Source organism: Petaurus breviceps, unplaced genomic scaffold (assembly GCF_028583685.1).
Source record: "Petaurus breviceps papuanus isolate PSGF00001 unplaced genomic scaffold, PetGlider_PUasm1.0 78, whole genome shotgun sequence".
In the NCBI taxonomy this organism is placed as follows: domain Eukaryota; kingdom Metazoa; phylum Chordata; class Mammalia; order Diprotodontia; family Petauridae; genus Petaurus; species Petaurus breviceps.
In genome coordinates this window covers 693,797-716,923 of record NW_027186502.1, presented here as the reverse complement: position 1 = coordinate 716,923, position 23,127 = coordinate 693,797, and the positions used below count along the sequence as shown (strand labels likewise).

The window sequence follows — 23,127 nt, the reverse complement described above, 5'->3', positions numbered from 1 at the left end:
TATATATATATATATATACTATTATTTATACCATCTTACATGTAATTAAGAAATAAGATATACAGGCCCTGAGGCATAGAGATACAATGGAAAAGTCGAAACGGGTATGGGAGAAAATATGGGAGAGAGCAGATTGGAGGTGGGGATATCCTGTGGGACTGCTGTTTTGGGGGGATGGGTGGGGGAAAAACGGGGAGAAAATTTGTAACTCAAAATCTGGCAGTAATGAATGATGTAAATCAGAAGTTAATAAAGCATTTAAAAAAAAAAAAAAGAGTTGCTCTTGTCCCAAAGACCCATGATTATTCTTCTACAAAAAGAAAGTGACCCCTAACACCAAAAACCGAACAACCACTGAGAGCATTCAAAACCAAACTATATAGAAATTAATGCTTTTATGAGGTAGAAGAAATGACTAGAAGGTTGAAGTATTCACACAGAAAGCAACTGACACCCAGAAAAATTGTTAGTAGTGGAAAAAGGAACTGGAACTCAGACCATCTGAATCCTGGCACAATACTCTTTCAAAAGATCATAAGAGTTAGTGCTGAAAGGGACTTTCACGATCAAAGAAAATCCACGTTATAGTGGAAAGTATGCTGCACTTAGTCATAAGACCAAAGTTCAAATCCCAGCTCAGCACTTAATTAACTATGTGGCTTTTTTTTGGTAATCTTTCTGTTCCTCATTTTCTTCATCTGGAAAGAGGAAACTGAACTAGATAACTTCACATTCCCTCCCAGTTCTAAGACTGTGACTCCATACTTGGACAGCAGGGCTGGGGAAGGAAGAGGAGACTGCATCTCCCTTACACTTAATCTGGGAGGGCTTCTTAGAAGTAAGATTTTAGGGGCTTCTTAAATAACACAAGAAAAATAATACATAGGGTACAAGGGGAAGACACACCATAAAAGTATTCACTTTCCATAGAATAAACAAAGGAAATCAAGGCAAAAGGAGACATAGTAACTTTTTTGGTTTTCTTTTCTTTAAAATTCTTTAAATTATAAAAAACAAATAGAATAATTCCACAGAAAAGGACAGAAAAAATAGTTATATAGGAAACTATGAATTTATACTATGAAAATTAAGTGTATATTTAACAAAATAATAGGAATAATGCCTTTTTTGTCTGTCCCGTTCTGTATATATTTTTAATGTTTCATTGATTTTTTTTCCTTATCTTTTTTTGGGGGCATCACTATCAGTGACCCCTTTCATTACCTTTACGACTGTCCTCCACCAAAAAAATTTTCCTTTGTAAAATAGAGAGAAAGAGACAGACAAACTCAAAACAAAACTACACATTGGCCATGTTTGAAAATGTATGTCTTATTCGGGGTCTCAACCTCTACCAGGGGTGGGGAATCAGCAGTCTGGAGACTACATGTGATGTTCTAGGTCCTCAAGTGCAGCCCTTTGACTGAATCCAAACTTCACAGAATAAATCCCCTTAATAAAAGGATTTGTTCTGTAAAACTTGGAGTCAGTCAAAAGGCTGCACTCAAGGATCTAGAAGGCCACCTCTTGTCAAGAGGTGGAAAGCATAATTCATCATCTCCTCTGAAAGTTATAATTGATCATTCTATTATTTCATCTTCTTTTGTGCTCTAGCCTCCAAGGTTAATTTGTCATACTTGTGACTATTCCCTCCCTGACTCTTCCTTTCTCAACTCCCCTCTTCTTTCTCTGTCCCTATTTTCCAGTAGAATTTAATTATCTCTATACCAAACACCTTGGGGATGTGTGTGTGCATGCACGTATACAGGAGTGTTCAACCTTCCACTGGTGCAGATGAGAGATTTATGGAATATCTCTCCCCCAACCCGTTTCCTCCAAGTTTGTATACTCTTCCTTATATGTATCCCAATTATGATAAATAGTAAGTTCTATTTCCTCATTTCTTTTATATTATATTCCTTGTTCCTTTCCTTTTCTTTCCTCTTAAAAAAAAAACCTCACTCAGATCTTATGTTTGTCTCTCTTTCTAAAACCTGTGGAGAAAGTAGACTTCTAGAGGGACATCTATCTTCTCCTATTATAATGTAAGCACCTCATCATTTAGTCCCTTTCGAATGATCAAATGCATTTATCTTTCTAGGTTTCTTTTGTCTCCCGTGCTTGCATTTCAAATATTCTATCCAACTCTGGTCTCTTTCATCATGAATGCATGAAAGTCCTTTATTTTCTAAAAATATTTTTTTTCTTTTTGGGATTCTACTCAGTTTTGCTGAGTAAGTTATTCTTGGTTGTAAGTCTTTATCTTTTACCATTTAATCTAGGATTTTCTCTCATTTGTAGACATTTTGATAATCTGTGACCCTGGTCACGGTTCCCTGGTGTTTGAATTCTTCCTTTCCAGGATATTTTTATTTGATCTAGATTACAGGCATGGGGAACCTGCGACCTCAAGGTCTCATGTGCCCTCTAGGTCCTCAAGTGAGGCTCTTTGACTGAATCCAAACTTTACAGAATCCCCTGAATAAAAGGATTTGTTCTGTAAAACTTGGACTCAATCAAAAGGCTGTACCCAAGAACCTAAAAGGCCACCCCTGAAACAAGCTCTGAATTTTGGCTATGATATTCCTGTGTGTGTTCAATCTGAGGTTTCTTTCAAGATGCAGCCAGAGATTCTATTTCTACTTTGTCCTTTGGTTCTAATAGTTCTGAATATTGTTTTGTGATTTTTTTGTAAAAATATGCTATCTAGTAGTATTTATTTTAATTTGGTAATGGTTTTCAGAGAGTATAATGAATCTTAAGTTATATGTCCTCAATGTTTCCCATGTCAGTTGTTTTGATAGTAGATACATAGTAGATACAATACATTCTATTTTTCCCCAGTCATCTGACTTTGTTCTAACATTTCTTGTTACTTCATAGAATCATTAAGTTCTCTTTGCTTAATTCTATTTTTCAGGCAGTCTTCTACTTAAGCAAGGTTTTCTACCTTCTGTTCTAATCTATTCCCTATCCTTATAATATTTTCCTCAAGGACTTTACTTTCACCATTTGCCATGTGCTTACTTTCTTCCTCTCTTTCATTACTTTCTTCCACTCTTGGAATCCTTTTGGCTAGACCATTTTCTTCTCTACTTGCACGTGCCTGCTGTGGGTTAAACATTTTGGGTTTCTTTCCATCTATAGTATTTCTTCATTGTGTTTAGTTTTTCTGTTTACTTTTATCTCCAGCTTCAGTTTCTGGATTAGAACTTTATGTTACTATCAGGTTCTGCCCACTCCCATGCTCTTAGTTGGAAGGGGCAGACTCCATTGGTTCTATCACCCACATTCTTTAGAACAATATTCTGTAATAGGAAATCTTTTCATTGACAAGAGATACTAAAGTCAGACATTGGAAATGGAACAACTTAAAGTGTGATTTGACCACCAAGACATGAGGATTTCATAATCTCAAGTGCAAATTGTTTTAAATTTGAGGTGCTGAATTCCAGTGCATCAATATGTAATATCTCTTGATTTTCTTCTTTAACAGAATGCCAGTATTCCAAATTTAAAGGTTTTTTTCATCAATAAAGTGTAACTCTACTAAATTTTGTTCCTTGCTTACAAAACAAAACAAAAAATTATCTATGCAGGTAATATGATCAGATCATCTTGAAAGCATTTCTCTTAATAGGAACTCTTTACTTTTAACTCCTCCATGGTCAGATTTTTATATTTCCATTACTACTTGAAAGTTCTCTTGCATTCTTATGGCTATGACTGCTTTTTTGAATAAAGTTTATATTACCATCCTATTCAAAACACCATAATAATTTCTAAAAGGAAATTATATTGGGATTTCTGCAGTAGGATTGAGGGGATTAGAATAGTAAGTGGTAGTGGGAATTCAGTGAATCACACTAACTCCATCTTGTGACTCAATTCTGGAGCTAGCTCAATTCTTTTTCTATTCAATTACAGAACTAGTTCAATTTCTGTCTTATGAGAAAACTTTATTCAGTTGTGAGAATTGTGAGAAAATCTTATTCCTACTTGTTTGAACCTAGCCCTGTGTGGCTGGGAAGCTGCACTGTTTCTACTTATTGCTTAGAGACCCTTAACAAAGGACCTAGGTTATGCTGACCAAAAACACAGATCCAAAGATTGATACAAGAAGTTTTCCCACAATTACAAATCTCAAGCAAACCATATGTGTCTTATCTGAAAACTGGCCCTGGTCAATTCGGTCCTGATTTTGGGTTCCTTTGATTGAATAGACACGGGTGGGGGAGGAGAATGAATGGTAGAAGCAAGACCACCTCCTTTTCAGATTTCAAAGAATTACACCAGTTTCCCTCCCCTCCCCCAACTTGGAAAGTCCCTAATCTTTTACCCACAAGATTACAGTTCTAGATGCCACCTCCATTGCATTTGTGGATGGGGTGACTAGGACAGGCCCTACCCTGGCCTACCTTCACAATCCCTGGCTTCTCCCTCCTCTCCTAGAGGCCAAGTTTAAATAGGTGTTGGCCTCTACCCTTCACTGTTTTCTTCTCCTTGTACTATCCCCTCAGATCTCCTTCTATAGACCTGATAGGTTCTAATCAAAAGCTCGAGACCACATTGGATTCAGGTTGCCTGCAAGGCCCCAAAGCAGGTGGACCAGCTCATTGCACTGGCCTTGTTTCTTACTGAGGCTTGGAGTGCTCAATGATCAACCACAATTCCAGAGGACTATGAGAGAAGTAATGTATTAAATATGCATGTTTTAAGGTATGGTCAATATAGAAATCTGTTTTACTTAACCATTCACTGTAAAGATTCTAGGGTTTTTTTTTCCCCCAGTGCTTAGGGATAAGGATTTGGGAGACAGGAGGGAGAAAAAGTAAATGCTCAGTAATAGAGAAAAAAATTTTAAATAAAACTTTTAAATTTTTGATGATTAAACTTCTATTGATGGTCCTAAAGGAACTAAGTTGGGCTAGTCCTCAGACAAAAAACAAAGAGTACATTTCTGAGTCTACATTTAGAGGGAGGGGAGGGAAGGGGAGGGGAGGGGAAGGGAGGGGAAAGGAGGGGAAAGGAGGGGAAGGGAGGGGAAGGGAGGAGAAGGATTAAGTACCTACTATGTGCCAAGTCTTCCTGATTCCAAGCCTAGGGCTCTGTCTGCCTTATACCTGCCTTAGGAGGACCAATTGGAATTTGGAATATACTATAACAGAGGCTTTGAGAGCCTAAAGTCATATCCATACCATTGTGTGGCATCCAAGTAGTAGGACTTTAGTGGAGGCTTGTGTAAAATTAGAGAATTCTTCTCTGTAATAGGGTCTTATCTGTCTGGGACTAAACCAGACAATTTATGGGTTCTTCAAAACTCAAAGATCTAAATTAATAAATCTATGAATTACTTTTCCAGAAGGGAGGGTCAGGAAGAGGCTGAATACCCCCTGGAAACTCCAGCTTATGGTCTAGGGCCCAAGTGATTTATACATTGTGTATAACTACATTGGTTGAGACTATCTCACCCAAATGAGAGTTCATCCAGGCCCAGAGGCTCCCCGGTCTCATGCCTTGATCAGAAGTTATAAAACATAACCCAGGCTGCTGTCACCATGTTTTGTTTGTGGAGTACCTCATTACTAAAGACAAGAAGCCCCAAAGGGAAATGGGCCTCACTTAGAGACTGCTCCAGAGTGACTGAGGCTAACACCAAACATTGCAAGAGACAGCCCAGTCCCTGGAAACCCAGAAGTTGCCATACCTATATGATTTATGACAAGTCTCTCAAACTCTCTGGGCCTCTCAGGAGCAATCCTAAGAGCACTGCAATAACATAGGATAATGAAATATGCAATCAAAGAATGTTGAGACTGGAAGGGCTCTATGAGGTTAAGTCTAAGTCCTTCCATTTTAAAATTGGGGAAACTGAGGCTCACACAGTGATGTACAGGAATGCTTTGCAGCAACACCAAGGAGATTAAAAGAAATAAAGCAGATTAATTCAATGACTAACCATTATGGAACATTTCTTTTGGAATTTTCACAGGAATCAAAGTCAAGCTCATTGGCCCACAGAGTATAGGTTGCATTCTTTCCCCTCCCTTCAATTCTCACCTTGTTCTGCCTGAGTCTAGAAAGGAGAATTAGAAACAATGGATGAAAGGCTCAAGGAGGCAGCTTTAGATTTCCTATAAGGGAAAACTTCCTAAGAATTAAAGCTATCCCAAAGTAGACTGGGGAATTGATTACCCTTACTAGAGGTCATCAAGCAAAGGCTATATGATCACTAGTTGAGAAGGTGGTAGAGAAGATTCTTGTCCAGAGGCAGGTTGATATGGGAGGTCTTTAAGGCTCTTCCTAACTACTAGACTGAATGATTTTCCTGTTGCCTTTGGGCAAGGATTTCCAAGTGGGCTTCCCAGGCTTATGCCCCTCAGCCTACCCCGAGATCCATTCAAAAAGCTGTCTTTTCCTACATCCTGGACTTTCCTCAGGCTTGAGCCATCTCTGCCTAAAGGCCCATTCTTTCAGGGTGACTTCCTGGACAGCCTTCTTGTGCTCTGTTGTTCTTACAATGTCATCACACTGGCTCCAGGGATTACAGTACCCTAGCTCAAGCCTCAGGCCTTCCCAAAACAGTCTCTGAGGCTTTCAGGAACAGATTAATAACTGCTGCAAACAAAGCCCATTGATAATTTAAAACGTTTCCAGGGAGCCGGGATCCAGCTGTCCAAGCAGCCTATAGCTGCTGTCTTCGGTTGGCCATGGAGAGAAAAGAAGTTTGGTTTTGTTTTATTTTTCCAAAGAATGGCCTTTAATTCAGGGCACTCCATCCTCAATGACTCAGTTTAAAAAAAAAAAAACTGTCGATTATTGAAGAGATTTGTTTTATTACCTATTGTCACTAATTAGCTGTGGGACTTTGGGCAAATTATTTCACATTTCTAAACTTCAGTTCCTTCCTCTTTATAGAGAAATATTTTATAATGAACGGATAGAATCAGGTGTCCTCTAAGTTCCCTTGAAGTCCTAACACATTATGTCTCTAATAACCTAAGCTAAACACCTTCTACATCGAAGGGCAAATGCTCCCAGATCCAGGGCTGGTAAGCAGACCAGTGTCCAATCGTAGGGCTACTGATCATCCCTCCTCCTCTAAAGGGGGGAGAAAAAGTTATGTTTCCCCCACAGAGCACCAGGCAGAAACCAGATCCTGACATTTCTCCCTGCCCTTTTGCTTCTGCCCACATTCATCTTTCTACAAACAAAGCTTCTTTCTGCCCTTTCCTCCCAGTTCGAGAGGCCTGAAGGTTGCCATGGCAACTCATCTCTCCTCCCCAGGTGGGAAATAAGGAGCTTTTCCCTTTCTGCTTCACCCTACCCCCCAAGGGCAGAACAAGAGGTGGGAAGAAAAAGATGCTACTACCAGGGAGGAAAACTGTAGAACAGTGGTGTGAAGAGTAGGAAAGAGAAATCAATTTATTCTAGAGCATTCGAGAATGAAAAAGAGAAAGGTGAGGCAAACAGCAGTGGGAAGTTTAGGTTTCCAAAGAAGAGGGGGAACATGGAGTCTGGGAAAATTCTGCCTCCTCAGTGAGGTCTCCCGGACTACCGCAGTTGATTTCTCCCTCCCTAGAAGTTCTGGGACCCTCATTTGGCACGGCCCATATACTGCCTTGTGTTATTCTCTATCCATGTGCCAAGGAATCCTAGAACTATAGATCCAGCAAATGGAAATCATGTCCAGCCCCTTCAGATTACAGGTGAGAAAAGTGACACCCAGAGAAGTGACCTTCAAGGATGCAGGCCTCCTTACCCACAGTTCCGTCCACTTTCCATCATGCCCAGACTCTGGAACTTTACATATATCTAACAAAATCTGAAGAAATTCAGCACTCTGATTGAAATAGGCAATGTGTGTGAATTGTGCAGATTCTTTTCTGGGTTCCATCAACCTCCCCAGTCTCCAGTGTCATGTCAATGGGTGTGTAAGAGAAAAAATGCTCCCAGTATCCAGCACACAGTAGGTGCTTAATAAATGTTTATTGACTGAAAGTCTGACATTTATCTTCCAATCAAAAGACCCCACATTGACTCCAAGCTCTGACACATTATCTCAGTGACCTTGGGCGAGTCATTAACCACCACTCAACACCAATTTTCTCATCTGTAAAATGGCGATGATAAGGAATGGCCAGGTGGCTCAGCAAGTAAGAGCACCGGCTCCAGTGTCGGGATGACCTGGATCAAATCGGGGCTCAGATACTCAGCACCACACCCAGAAATAACTGGCCATGTAACCTTGAGCAAGTTACTTAACCCCGATTGCTTTAAAAAAAAAATGGCGATGATAATAATCCTTATCCTTCATTAAGATGCTGCAAGGAAAGTCCTTTGTAAAACTGAATGTACTGGAGAGATAATAGGATTTTTTTTTAATGGCCAGAGTTTCCAAATGCCAGTTACAGGAGTCTGCACCTGCCCCACTCCCTGCCACCACCCCTACTCCCTCCTACCCTTCTCCTGGGTCCATGATGATTTAAACAACTCTCCAATTCTACTGTGAACAGTAAACACATAGCAACACGTACAACATGGTTACCAGGGAGTGGTGGGCCGTGCTGGGAGTCAGAGCAAGAGCTCACACCAGCTCCTGGAGACAGGAAAACCTTGTGGGGCAGGTGGGGAGAGCAGGGGGTTGTGGTTGCTGACAACTGACAAGGGGTTACACATGAACAAAACCCAACAAAATTCAATCCTTAAGCAGCTTCCTGTTCCTAAGAAGGTGCTAAAACCCCACAGGCCCACTTCCAGGCTTGGGATACCTCTGATCTCCAAACTGTCTCTTCATGAGCTAAGTGTGAGTGAGACCCACCTGTGGAGAGGATTTGCTATGGAAACACATAAGTAGGGTGGGGAGGGTTCCTTCATAGAAAGGAAAACATGGGTTTGGTAGAAAAATCCACATTCTACATAGCAAATGGAGGTCCCTAAAGTACCCCTAACAGCCCTTGGAGACTCAAAAGAGAAAACCACTATCTGTGTGAGTCTCAGTCTATCATTTAACCTCCATTTCCCTCAGTTTCCTCAACTGTAAAATGGGGATAATAACAGCCTCTGTCTCCCAGGATCAAATGAGATATTTGTGAAGTGCTTAGTACACTATAGGTACTTAATAAATGCATGTTTCCTTCTTTCTGTCCTTCCTCTGGGCAAGGTGACACCTACACGAACCTGGACAACCCCATGGCTTCTACTTGTTAAAGTCCTCCAGGAAGGAATTTTCAACCCCTTCCCTGCCTCTCAGCACATCTGCTTTCTTCATTAGATTCAATTTCATGTCTACATCTACTAACCAAGTCTAATTCTTCATGTTTTTTTATTCATTTTACCTTTACAATATCTCTTGGGGGTATCTGCTCTTATTATCCCCATTTTACAGGTGAGCAAACTAAAGCAGGTAGAGGTTATATGTTTTGTCCAGAGTCATGCAGCTGACAAGAGTGTCTGAGGCAGGATTTGAACTGAGGTCTTCCTGACTCTACATCCCCTGCTCTATTCACTGTACCATCTAGCTGCCTCCTAGTCTCTCTTCATTTCAGTCCTTCCTCCACACAGATGCTAAAGTGATTTTCCTCAGGTAGAAGTCTGACCATTTTGTTCCTGTACTCAATAAACTATAATGGCACCTTATTACCTCTAGGATCAAGTATAAATAACTCCTTTTTGGCACTTTAAGCCCTTCACAACCTGACCCCAGTCTACTTTTCCAGTCTTATTACACATTTCTTCCTTTCATGAACTCCATGGTCCAGCCAAAATGACCTACCTCTTGTTCCTCATCTACCACACCCCAGCTCCTGTCTCTGTGCCTTTGGCTATGGCTATCCCTATGATAATGGCCAGAGCAAGGAGTCTGTTCCTAAACCACAGAGGATTTAAGAACAGGGAGAGTAAAAAATCCAATGTGGAAATCAAGACTGACCAAGAACCCATCCAGCAATAAAATGGGGTCTCCCTCCCCACCACTGTATGCTATATTACAAAACCTAACCAACTTGACTGGGCTCTCAAGTGTTTTTGGAAAGAAGATGGGGAATTTCAGCAGAACACCTGTCCTTGTTCAGTAAAGAGATTTTGGGTAATGACCTTAGTAAAAACCTATAGACCATTCTTCCATTCCCTTCCTATAAACACCATTTACTTTCACTGGTTATTACAAAGGCCAGTACAACACACATCACGTGTTGTGCTACCTTTGTTCACTTGTTCAATTGTTCATTTGCTCTGAATATAGATTATTTAGACATCTAAAAGTAAACAGCATTACATCCTATAAAGAATCACTACCTGCTAGTAAAAAAAGAAAAAAAGCATAGCACTTGTGTTTGACTCTGAGGTTTGGCTTTTAGTAACTGTTTGACAATGGACAAATGACTGAACTGCCCTGAGACTCAGTTATATCATTCATATAATGGGAAAAATAATACAAACACAGAATTTCCAGCTGGGGTGGGACTTTAGTGGTCATTCTAGTCCAACCTATATCTGAAAAAAAAAAGGAATGCAATGCATAGTCCTCCAGTCTTTTCTCAAAAATCCCCAATGGAAACCAACTATATTCAGAGACAACCCACTTCACTTCCTGATAGCTCTAATAATTAGGAAGTTTCTCCTCAAATCAAGCCTATTGTTGACTCTGCACATCTGCCCATTGCTCCTCATTCTGCCTTCTGGGGCTGAACAGAATATAGCTCTTTGGATGACTATCATACCTTCCCTAAGTCATATCTTCTCCAAGCTAAATAACCCCAATTCCTTCAACTGATCCTCCTATGATATGAATTCAAGGTCTTTCTTTCCCTATCCAGGTTGATTTCCTCTAGGCACTCTCCAGTTTATCACTGTCCTTCCTAGAATGTGGCAACTAGACTTTGAAATAGTACCCCAGATACGTTTTAATCAAAATAGATAAGAGTACAGTAGTTCTCTCACTTCCTTATTCCTAGACATTAGTCTCTCTCAATACCAGTTAATAGGATATAGGCTTTCTTAATGTCAATTATGTAAAAGCAGTAGGAAACAGGGAGCTGGCCTCAGATTCAGGAAGACCTGGGTTTAGGTGTATAACCTCTTGCACACTAGCTGTGCAACCTTCGGCAAGTCATTCTCTTGCAGATAAGATGCTGACCTGCATTGCTACCAGGTTCTTTATGCTGAGGAAACCACTGGTCCAGACATGCCCCACTCCACCTCACCCCCCCCCAAAAAAAAAATCAAACACCAATTTCTGTAGTATTACTCCATGGAAAAGAATTCAAGCTAGCTCTTGATTTTAGATATATGTTTCTGACTATATTAAACAAGAATTCTTCCATGCCTGTGCATTTAAAGAATTTAACATAAATGATACTGTATTTCACTGAGGATTTTTTCTGCATCCATTCATATAATCACGTGATTTGAGTTTTCTTAACTATGCCTTTAAGCATAATGTGGCTTTCCTGCTTGTCTCTCTTCACAGCAATTTTTTTTGTCTAAATACCACATTTTACCATCATTTGTGTCAGAGGCAGGATTTGCTATTGTCATACCTGAAATCATGATTGCAAGTCATGCTTTTTTAGAATTGCCTGAAGAATAATGAATTTTGTCATCGTCCCTCATTGTAACATTTGGTCTTTATATTTTAGCTGCATGACTTGTATACTGCAAATTGCTAGGTTTTGTGTTCTTATCTATTCTGCTATTTTCTTCTATTTTATTAGTGAATCTAATCTACTCACATTTGTTGTTAAAATTATTTAGGCTGGATTTTCTCTACCAAATGCTGATATACATGCACACACATATTTTTTTCTCCTAATTTAAATCAGTACTAGGACCATATTGTTTGTTTCATTCACGCCAATCTGATTTCAATCTTCTAGAAAATCTCCCCCATCTTCCCATTACTCAACCTTAGCCAAAATTCTCTGATCTTCTTTTTATTGAGATGCAGATCAAATGTCCCCTTTTATGTGTGGTCTTTTTCTAATTCCTTAACTACCAGGTCATTCGCTGCCAAACTACATTGTATTTAACTACGATATGTGTGTGTGCATGGCACATTTGTCTTGGTTTTTTTTTTTTTACTTATATTTACTTACATTTTTCCTGTATATATTTTTATATGCACCTTAGGATGTAAGCTCATTGTGAGTAGGGATTGTTTCATTCTTTATATTTATAGCCCTGAAACCTAGCCCAATGCTTGGCACAAATTAGAATTGGGGGGAAGGAGGGCCTTAGGAAACCAGGTTCAGTGACTTGCCCAGGGTCAAGTGTCAAGTACATGAGGCCAAATTTGAACTCAGATCCTCCTGACTCCAGGGCCAGTACTCTATTCACTGCACTACCTAACTGCCTCTACAAATTAGGATCTTAACAAATACTTAGTGATATTAAATTTTTTCAATCCCTTCAATCCTCTCTCAGCACTAACATTTTCATACCACATAAGAGTACTACAGAATTCTCTCCACCCACACATCTACGATAATCTCACCCCATTTTACATAATACTCATCTGTGATTCCCCTTTCTAAGAAAGGTTTTCTTAATTACACCATTCTTTACTCCTTCCACCTTCTAGAATACTCTGTAATATGGCATTCTATTCTTGGGCTTTACATAGTGGAACATTGACTAAAGGGCGAGCATAGAATCAAGAGAATTTGGATTTCAAGTCCTTCCTCTGACACATACTAGCTATGCTACCAAGAGTAAATAAAACACTTAACCACCACTTACTTCCAAATAACTCTGTAAGAGCATACTAGTCAACTATATGAAAGAATATTCTAAATAACTAAAAATAAGACAGATGAAAGTCAAAACAATATAGTTTTTATCTCATCCCCATTATACTGGCAAAGACAAAACTGGCAAATTTTCAAGGGGTTATAGGGAGGTAAACACACTATTGGTGGAGCTGTAAATTGATCCAATCATTGTTGAAAACATTTTGGAATTTTATTAATTCCAAATTGCACATACCCTTTGACTCAGTGATAATTGACATATGCCCCCAAAGATGTCAAAAACAGAGGGGAAAGTTCTATATATACAAAAAATGTTTATAGATACATTTTTGTGCTAGCAAAAAGGTGGAAACGACATTGGTATCCATTAGCTGGGAAATAGCTAAACAAACTGTGGTTTATGAATATAAAGAGGTATTATTGAGCTTCATGAAATAATGAACATAAAGAATGAAGGGAAATTTGGCGAAACTTATATGAACTGAGTAAACAGCACCAAGTCAAACTTAGAGTAAACAGGACCAAGAAAACTATTTACACAATGACCACAGTAAATGTCCAAAAATGAGCTCATTATCTCTACCCCCAAGACCTTTCCCCCCTTCCTCACTTCCCTATTGCTGGTAAGAGTACCACCATCCCACCCAACCATCCAGGCATCAGCCTCAAAACCTGATTCTTTCTCATCCTTCACATCCAATCTGTTGCCAAGTCTTGTCTTCATATTCTTTACTTTTTACCTTCATAAATTGTTCCCTCCACTTTTCCAGTCTTTTTATATTTTGCACCCCACTTCTCCATATATTCTTTATCCAGTTCTCAAGGCTCTAGGTATTTTCATTGGCTGTCCCCCATACCTAGAATGCTCTCCCTCCCCATCTTTACCTCCTGACTTTCCTGACTTCCTCTAAGCCTCAGTTAAAATACCGCTAGAAGAATGGGTGAATGAGAACAACTTGTTCCAACGGCCGTGAAGGCGACTAAAGCAGGCACTATGGAACACTTAGACCTTGGTCAGACATCATAGGTGGTAAGGTCATCTGGTGCATCCTGGGCCACCAGTGGTCCTGACTTTTGTCCTGCTGCTGGACTTTGATGACTCAGGAGGAGAGAGTGAGGCAGATGACTTTTGTGCAACTCTGCTTCACTTAAATACAATTCACACACAAGTCAAAAACTGTCTATCCTCCACATAGCTGCCAAAGAGATATGTGATATGTGGAACTAGAGCTCAGGACAAGGCCTAAAAATCAGAAATTATCATCGAATACATGCGATCTTATAAAATTGCTTAGAAAGAATAGAGAAACTCAAGAGTATCCAGGATAAAGCCTTGGGGCATATCTGCAGTTCACTGTGGGAGGGAAGCATTGTGGACGGAGATACAATTAAGGAAGCTCAGGGGTGAACAGAACCAAGAGAACAGTTACGAAGACCCAGAAAAGAGAACATCTAGGAAGAGAGGGTAGTCAAGATTGTCAAATGCCACAGAGAGACCAAGAGGGATGACTGAGAAAAGACATTCAACAGATCTGACGATTAAGAGATGCTTCAAACCCTGGGGTTTGCCTTTTTTTTGTCAAATCTCTTTAGCTTTAGGGGTCTCAGTTCCATCATCTACAAAATGAGGGGCTTAGATGAGCTGGTCCTCAAGGTGCCTCCTACTTCTAACATCCTATGGTCCTAAATGGAAATCAATTTGGCTCTTGCAGGTAACATCATTCCTCACCTCTAAATCATTTGTATCTGATAGTGTCTTCATATAGCTAAGGTTCCTCATACAGTCAGTCTCTCTTGGACCTTTACTAAGGGCCAGAAAGGCTGTCCAGGGTCATCGTACCCCGCACCATGCAAGTACAGCCTCTTTTATTTTTTTCCTTCATGCTTTTTAACACCCAGACCTCTGCTAGGTATATAAAAGGTGCTTATCTCCTCTCTTTCCCCATGAGAAACCCTAAGCATCCAGCTCCTTACGTTGTGAATCAATATAATCATGGTTACTAAATCATTAGGCTATGTCATTTTCCTAAGATAAGAAGATAAGAAGGGACCCTAATCCCCAAGTACTGCATCAATAATATTTCAGAGGGCATTTTAATCAGTGGTCGTGAGCAATATGGGTGGCCAACTGGTCAACGACAAAACAAAAAAAATCAAGACCTGATTTGTAATAAGGGGCAATTTCTGAAATATAAAGCCTCACACAGAACATTTAACAATCAGCTCTAGAGATGCATCCCTGGTTTACGCAAGTGAAAAAGGTTTCCATTTAAAGGGACAAGGGACAATCTTCACAATTTTATTTACCCAGTGAACTAAGGCTTGGACCAGGAGTGAGAAACCTGTAGCCTCAAGGTCACATGTGGCTAGGTCCTTGAGTGTGACTCAAAAGTCACAACCTGGTTCCAACATTCCTTTCTAGTCTTCTTATGCATTACTCCCCTTCACAAATTCTTTGGTTTGTCCAAACTACCCACCTTATTGTCCTCTCTATATAATATCCCATCTAGTAATCTTTCCTGTCCCTTCCCTCTTCTCCCTACCCTTGTTCTGGAACCATGAATCGTGATCAAATTTGCTCTGCTCATGTTCCTGAAAAATATTTATGAATTTATATATGTTTGTATGTGTGAATATATAGACCTATATTGTATTATGTACATGTATGCATACATAACATGTCTGTACACATGTGTGTATACATGGAGACATATGTGTGTGAATGCATATCAATCTCCTTCCTCTCACCCCCTCATCAGCCCTGTAATTTTCCTGACCAAGGTATCTCTCCCAGGCTATCATCCACTTTTCTGTCTCCCCATTAGAGTATAAGCTTCTTGATATATATAAGACTTTATTAAAAGTAACTAATCATTGATCACATTTACATGAATAAGGACAGCGCATTATCATTTGGGGTTTTTTTTGAGGGTCGTTAAACATTTTAAATTAGACCAAAACAAAAAAGTAAGCTTCTTGAGGGCAGTGACTACCTTTGCTTTTGTATTTGCATTCCTAAGTGTTTAGTACAGTGTTTGCCAATTGTAAATATTTAATAAGTGCTTTTCATGCATTTCTTCATTCAAATGCCATCTCCTTCTTGAGGTCTTTCTTGATTCTCATAGCTACCAGTGCTTCTAAAAAAATTACTCCAAATTCATTTTATATATATCTATATGTGTACATGTTGTTACCTTGAAAGAATACAAGTTCTTTGAGGGTAGGAACTATTTCATTTCTGTCTTCATATCCTCAGAACCTAACACAGTACCTTGCAAATATCAGGGTGTTAGTGATTACAGCCAGGTTGCCCAGTGGATAAAGCACTTGGCCTGGAGTCAAGAAGATTCATCTTCATAAGTATAAATCTGGCCTCAGATACTTAGTAGGTGTGTGACCTTGGACAAGTCACTTAGCCTCGTTTGCCTCAGTTTCCTCATCTGTAAAATGGACTAGAGAAGTAAGTGGCAGACCATTGCAGTATCTTTGCCAAGATAACCCCAAATGGGGTCACAGAGTTAGGCACAATTACAAAACAACTGAACAACAAAAAGCTGATTACTACAATAAATAATAATTGATTGATTGATTGATGGAAGTTGCCCTCCTGGGGAATTACAAGAACTCAATTCCCCAAAGACCCAATGAAGAATAAGAATCCAGATCCATGTCAAAACTTCATAATGATTAGTGACCTCAAAGAGTGAAAGGGGATGCCTCAGAAGAAAGGAAGACTTGCCCTTACTGGGAGCCTAGCAAAGGCTTACTGATCACTTGTCAGATTCTTGCTAGGTACAGGTTAGATTAGATGGTCTGTAATGTCCTGTTCATTTCTAAAATTCTATAATATTCTACCTGCCAAGTAAAAAGTATAAGGGCAGGGTCAAAACCACCTCACCTGATTTAGCCTTGCTATCTTAACTAGGTAAGAATACAGGTCAGTCAGTCAATCATGGGACTTAAGTAAGACTAAATGCAGGAAGTCTTTGAAAGTCATTTAATGAAGTGAAATAATGTCAGATAAGAAGTCTATTACATTTGACTGAGGAGTTTTCCTTACATCCTCTAGATTCTATTTTTAAAAATCATCAAGGGGCAGGTAGGTGGCACAGTGAATAGAGCACTGGCTCTGGAGTCAAGAGGACCTGAGTTCAAATCCAGCCTCAGACACTAGCCCTGTGACCTTAGGCAAGTCACTTAACCCCAATTGCCCTGCCTTCCCCCTTCCAAAAAAAAAGAAAAGAAAAGAAATCATCAAGTTAGCCAGAAAAAAAGAAATTCCAGAAACTAGAATAAGTAAGGCTTTCCAACATATTCCTGAGGAGGAAACAGCTTGGGAGAAAGGAGGGGCCTTGACTTTGGACTTGTTTCCTCCCAGCTCTTCCTTTGGCCAGAGAGCCCAGGAGATGTTGGGTTTCCCATATTCCCTGCAGTGTTCCAGAGATGGAACAGGTACCTGTGAGTATCAGGGTCCAAGGAAAGATGGATGCAGATCCATTGTACTTATAGAGAATTGGAGAAAGTGAAACTTCTGAATCAGAAAAAAAGGACTTCCTATGACCAGGGTCTGTGGGGGGCTACCTCTTTGCCACACAAGCTCTCTAAACCTTTTCCCACTTCCCCCTAGACTCTGTATGCACTTGTGGGGAAAGTGTGGAGGCAACCCACTGGCTTGATAGAGGGAACACTGGGCCTGGAGTAAAGAACACTTGAGCTCAAATCCAGCCTCAGATACTTACTAGCTGCATGACTCCAGGCAAATCAGGCAACTTCTGCTTGTCTCAGTTTTCTCAACTGAAAAATGGGACAATAACAGCACCTATTTCATAGAGTTGTTATAGAATCAGATGAGATCATATTAGCATGGCGCCTGGCACACAGCTGTTATTCTGTGCCTTTCTGTTGAAGAGGATCAATGAAATCACAAGGTGATTTGGATTTGGATGTAAGTGAGGCAGAGTTGCACAGTCATCAGCCTCACTCTCTCTTCCAGAGCCATCAAAGTCCAGTGGCAGGACAAAAGTCAGGATGACTGATGATGGTTTGGAACGTGGCTCTAAGAGCTCCGTGGCCTTCGTACCTCAGTGTGCTTCCTAGTGCCTACTTCAGCCCACCTCATGGTCATTGGAACAAATTGTTCTCACCAGCCCATGGTCTCATGTGTTTGGCATAGACATCCCCCTAACTTATTAATGTGTTTGAGGCCTGTCAGTTACATTCATGCCCATCTGTGCATGCTACAGCTTCTTGGAGCCACAGGTAAGAGCTGGGTGAAGGTAGCTCAACAGCAATCAGAATAAAGCAGGAATTAAGTTGCTAATTCCATATGATTCAGGAATGAATGCAAGGGGAGATGGGACTATTTTGAGGCCAACAAATTCATAACCTTTTCTCCCTTACTTAACCTCTCTTCTGGTCTCTCACCAGGTCAGTTGCAGCATAAAGGCTAGAAATCTCAGGGTAATCCTTAGTTCTCTCTCTTATCCACCAAAAAATGACATCTCTTTGAAGTATTTATGGTATATACTATAGATACTGTCATTTCATCCTCCCTGATGACCGTGGATAAATGTAAAATATTCCTATGTGTAACTATTAATATGCATAAATGTAATCTCTATTTTGTAGACAAAGAGACTGGGGCCAAGAGAGGGGAAACTCTTTCCCCAAGGCTACACAATTAATAACTTATAGAATCAGGTCATACACCCAAAGACCCACTGCACTCTGTATATCTCTGCCTTTTGATCAAGGAGAACTATTTGATTTCTCCTGTTCCTGACTTTCTCAAAGGATTTAAAGCTAGAGGAAATTTCAGATAACACATAGCACTGTCTCTCAGGTGCCACTTTCTGCATAGATTCTTCCATGACTGTTCCAACTACAATGATCTCTTCTTTCTCCAGTTTCTCCTAGCACTTCAAATCTCTCCCTTAATACTTTTATCATAGTCTGCCTTTATCACAGTTATTAGCATAGGAATAGCATCTCCCCATTAGACTAGAGGGCAGGGTCTGCATCTTTGTCCCCTTCATTTGACAGATGAGGGAACAGAATTCTATTAAGTGACCTGCCCAAGATCACAGAACCGATGAGAAGAGCTAGGGCTTGAACCCAGGGTCTATGGCTCAAAATTCAGGGCTCATTGGACTGCAACATGCTGCCTAAATAATGGCATCTCCCATGTCTGAAATTGACTCCTCTGCATCTTCTGGAATAGCTACCATGACTGTTGCCTTCTCCCGCCTTCTCCACTCCTACCCCCTTCAATCTTTACAGGAAAAGGAATCAAGTCAATCCTGTCATTATTACTAAGGAAAAAAACATGATGAGTGACTGCCCACTCACAATCCCTGTCATTCTCCATGCTAAAACTCCCTTAGATCTGTTGTATTCCACTATAAGAAATCTAAGTTCCTTGAGGACAGGGACTATCTTGCTTCTGTATTTGAATTCGCAGCACCTAGCCCAGAACCTGATATACAGCTGGTGCTTAATAAATGGGTTTTTTTTCAATCATTCATTCCACCTTTTAAAAATGTCTCTCTTCTTTCAGGGCTCCATCATGATAATAACAAACATTGCTATAGTACTTTAAGGTTTGCAAAGTGCTGTCTGTATGATCTCATTCATTCCTCACAGCAATTCTATAAATTAAGTGCTATGATTTGTCCCCATGTTGCACATAAGAAAACCAAGGATGAGAAGTTAAGTGATTTGCTGAGGGTGAGGGTCTGAAACAGGATTTGAAGCCAGCCTTCCTGACTTCAGGTCCAGCATTTTATCTGCTACCCTATACTGTCAGGTGCCATTTTTCCTCCATAGAATTGACCTTGACTACTCCAATTAAAAGTGATCTCTTCATTCTCAAATTTCTCCCAGCACTTTAGATCTCTACTTTGTTACTTATCATAGTTTGCTTTCATTATGGTTATTAGTATATGTATATGACTTCTCTATTAGACTAGAAACTCCTTGAGGACAGGGTCTGTGTCTAATTTTTTCTAGCCTAGCACAGTGTCTTATACGTAGTAGGAACTTAATAGATGCTTATTGGATTAAATTAAAATGAATTTGTGGTGAGGACAATAGAATAATAAGGTACAAAGGGAACAAATTCACAGAATGATGTCAAATTAGCGATGAGCTCTCTCTCCCTCCTATCAATGAAGGGTGTCAGCCTTCACTCCCCTCCCAGCTTTGCTTCTGACTCTCTGGACATTGGTACCATGCCCCTGGGTGTACCTTTCCTCCCTCCCACAATTTTCATATTGTCCTTCCCCATTAGAACCTATGCTCCTTAAGGGCAGGGATTCTCTTTGCTTATATTTATATCCCCAGTCCTTAGAACAATGCCTGCTACATATTAAGCATTCATAAATGTTTGTGCCTGTCTACCCACAAACTGCCTCCTTCCCCAACCTTACCTCCAAGTCCTTCTCCAGCTCCAGCCCAGCTTCTATAAGATTGTGCTCAAACTCCTCCCTCTGCTCCTTCCTTTCCTCCTCCAAAGCATCATGGGGTCCCATTTCAATCATCATGTCTCCCTGACTAGAAGCATTCGGCTCCTTGCCCATCTCCCCATTGGAGATGACAGCCAGGGGAACCCCAGAACCACTGGAGGAGCCTTGGACTCCTCGATTCCGGTAGTGATAGACAAGGACATAATCCACCTTCCTCTGACTGTCACAGAAGTGCATACGGCTCTGGCGGGCCTCGGACAATGTTGGGTCATTGGGATCCAGGAAATTGTTGATAACCTAGCAAGAGTCAGAATAAGACAACAGGGAGAGGTGAATGAGGAGTGAAAATCAGAACAGGGGTCCTGAATACAGAGACATCTAAAGGCATAAGGGACACAGAGGGTATGCCCAAAGAGAGTCCCTTGCCTGCCCAAGCTACCAGGAGGAAATTCAAGACTGATTTAATCCCATTATGTACTTCCCATACCTGCCCCATACTGGCCTACTCCAGACTACTCCATACACATACCCTGTATAGAAGCACGCACACACACACACACACAAAACCACACTTAAACCTGTGCATGCACACACACACACACACACACACACACACACACCAGCCATTCATTCAATCAATACTTTAAAATATGCTAGGCAACAAGGCCACAAGTAGTACAAAGCCAAAAATGAAACCTTCTAGAAGCTTACAATAGGAGAAGACAACATATAAATATATCAGTATAGTCAACATAATTATGCATATGTAATATAAAATTCACATGCATATATATCCATATGGCTACAAATACATATCACATAAATATCAGGTCATTTTGCTGTAGAAGACTGTTTAATCTGAGCTTTGAAGGGGTCTAAGAACCAGACAGAAAGGAGGATGCATATTTCAGTCATAAAAGACATCCTGCAAACACCCACTCTTGGATGCACACACATATCTGCATACACACACATCCCTGTATCCGTCTACACACCAACTTTTACACACATCTGAGTGTACACACAGATACCTTTGTCACATACATCATACATGCACAGTATACTCACAGGCAGATTCTCTGGATCCATTTGAGCAAAAATCAATTGCTACCCCTATCTGGCCTACTCCTCTGTGCCCCTCCTCCCAACCCACACGTGTTTACTTCCCACTATGCTCCTTACAACCCCACACCATCCTCCTCCTCTGCTTGCTAATAGTGAAGACCCTGGTCTTCAGAACTGACACCTGTTCCTCTCACCCCGCCCCCTTGTTGTGGGAAGGTTCAGAAAGGAGGAGGAGGAAGGTGGAAGGAGGAGAGAGACCCGCCTCCCTGCCTTTGGGTGTTTCCCTGTTTACTATTGTGGGCTTGGTACCCAGCTGCCTTGGCAGTCACCTGAGAGGTCACCTGGGCAACCAGATGAAGCTCTGAGCACAGGGGAGAGGTAGGAGAGAGCCATAGAGGCACCACTGTTAAAAAAAAAAAAAAGAAGAAGGAAAATATCCTGCCATCTTCAACATAGGAAAAGGGAATAGAGGGGCTAAAGCCCCAAAAGTAGGATCACTTGCTTGGCCTCTCTTCCTCCTCCTTCTTCATTGTCCTTTTTGAAAAATGCACCTGCCCAAAGGAAAACAACAGGACAGGTAGAAAAAAAAATGATGGTCCCAAAGTATCTGGGCTGAAATAGCAGCATCTTTCAGGAGGGAGAGAGCTCTCCTTGGGTCCTTTCCCCAGGCCCACTAGCTAAGTGATGCCCCTGCAGGGGAAGGGAGGGGCCCAAGACTATCCTTGTGTTCTCTGTTTCTCCCTCCCCATTGGAGAGTTGAGAGCCTGCAGTTCTCCCCCACCTCAAGCAAATACTCACAGAGCTGCGGGTGGGACTTTCACCATGGCCATCACGTTGCTCAGGAGTTCTGTTGTTTAGTGTCAATTGGCCAGGGGACAGAGGGGGAGGCACCTTGAGGTACAGTCCACCGTGCTTCAGGGAAGAGGCCTCTCTGGTTACTGTTCGAGAAGGCATCCGGCGCGGGGAACAGGGAAGCCTGGGAAGGTCTAGGAGAGGGAAGACTCCTGTGGAAAGTGGAGGGAAAGTCAGGGAGATGGAAAATCCTGAGAACTCTAAAAGGGGAAAACCCAAGTATCAGAGGGAGTCCTGGTTACATATCCTGGGGGGTAAACCCCTAATCTTTATTTCTACCTAGTTTGCATATCACTGTATCTCCTTAGTGAGATATGATCACATTTTGAGGTACCTGGCACACAGAAAAATGCTTAGTGATTGATTGATTGCTCCTGGTGAAGGATGTTGAGGGGAATGGAATGGGTAAAGAATGAATGGATAGGGGACCTCTGGATTCTTTGTGCCGCAGCCCTCCCCACCCTAGGGCTAACACTCTGACCCTGACCCCATAAGCTCTTTCACGTTCCCAGTTCTCAGTAATGCTATTATCCTTGAATAGGAGAGCAGTGGTTTCATCCCAGGGAGGGGTTAGCTGGGAATCCAGTTGGAGAGGCACCTTGAATTAGCTGCCAAGGGATAATACTTTAAGCCCAGCCTCCACAGGGACAGCCTAGCCCCCAGCTAGTATAGAGCCCCTCCCCCATTCCCAGCCCCTCTGTAATACCCCAAGCCCCACTCAGATCAGACCAGCAGCCATAAGAAAAACTCCAACAAGACTCTCTGCTCCCAAGTAGAAAGAGACAGACGGGCAGATAGAAGGGGTCTTTAGTCTAAGATATAAAGAGGTCTGAGGGCTCTCCCTACAGCCTAAGAGAAGAGCAGCAAAAAATACAATAAATTACTCCAAACTTCTTTTAACTTTGCTAATATTTCAGCAATATTAGCCCATCTTTTAAATCTGTTCGCACACAGTTCTCCTAAAGCTCCCCACTGAACAACACTTCGTCATTTCAGAA

The 23,127-nt window shown here is 41.0% G+C and overlaps 1 protein-coding gene across 1 annotated transcript in view; it reads right to left on the bottom strand.

Annotated features, from left to right (window-relative positions):
• The window catches only part of ANO2 (anoctamin 2), a 573,391-nt gene that overhangs the window by 506,234 nt on the left and 44,030 nt on the right, over positions 1-23,127 (bottom strand). Inside the window, exons 3-4 of the mRNA XM_069106084.1 lie at positions 22,076-22,281; positions 20,177-20,509 (exon numbers count right to left, since the gene is read on the bottom strand). Coding sequence (XP_068962185.1) covers positions 20,177-20,509; positions 22,076-22,281 — 539 coding nt within the window. The remainder of the gene's footprint in view (positions 1-20,176; positions 20,510-22,075; positions 22,282-23,127) is intronic.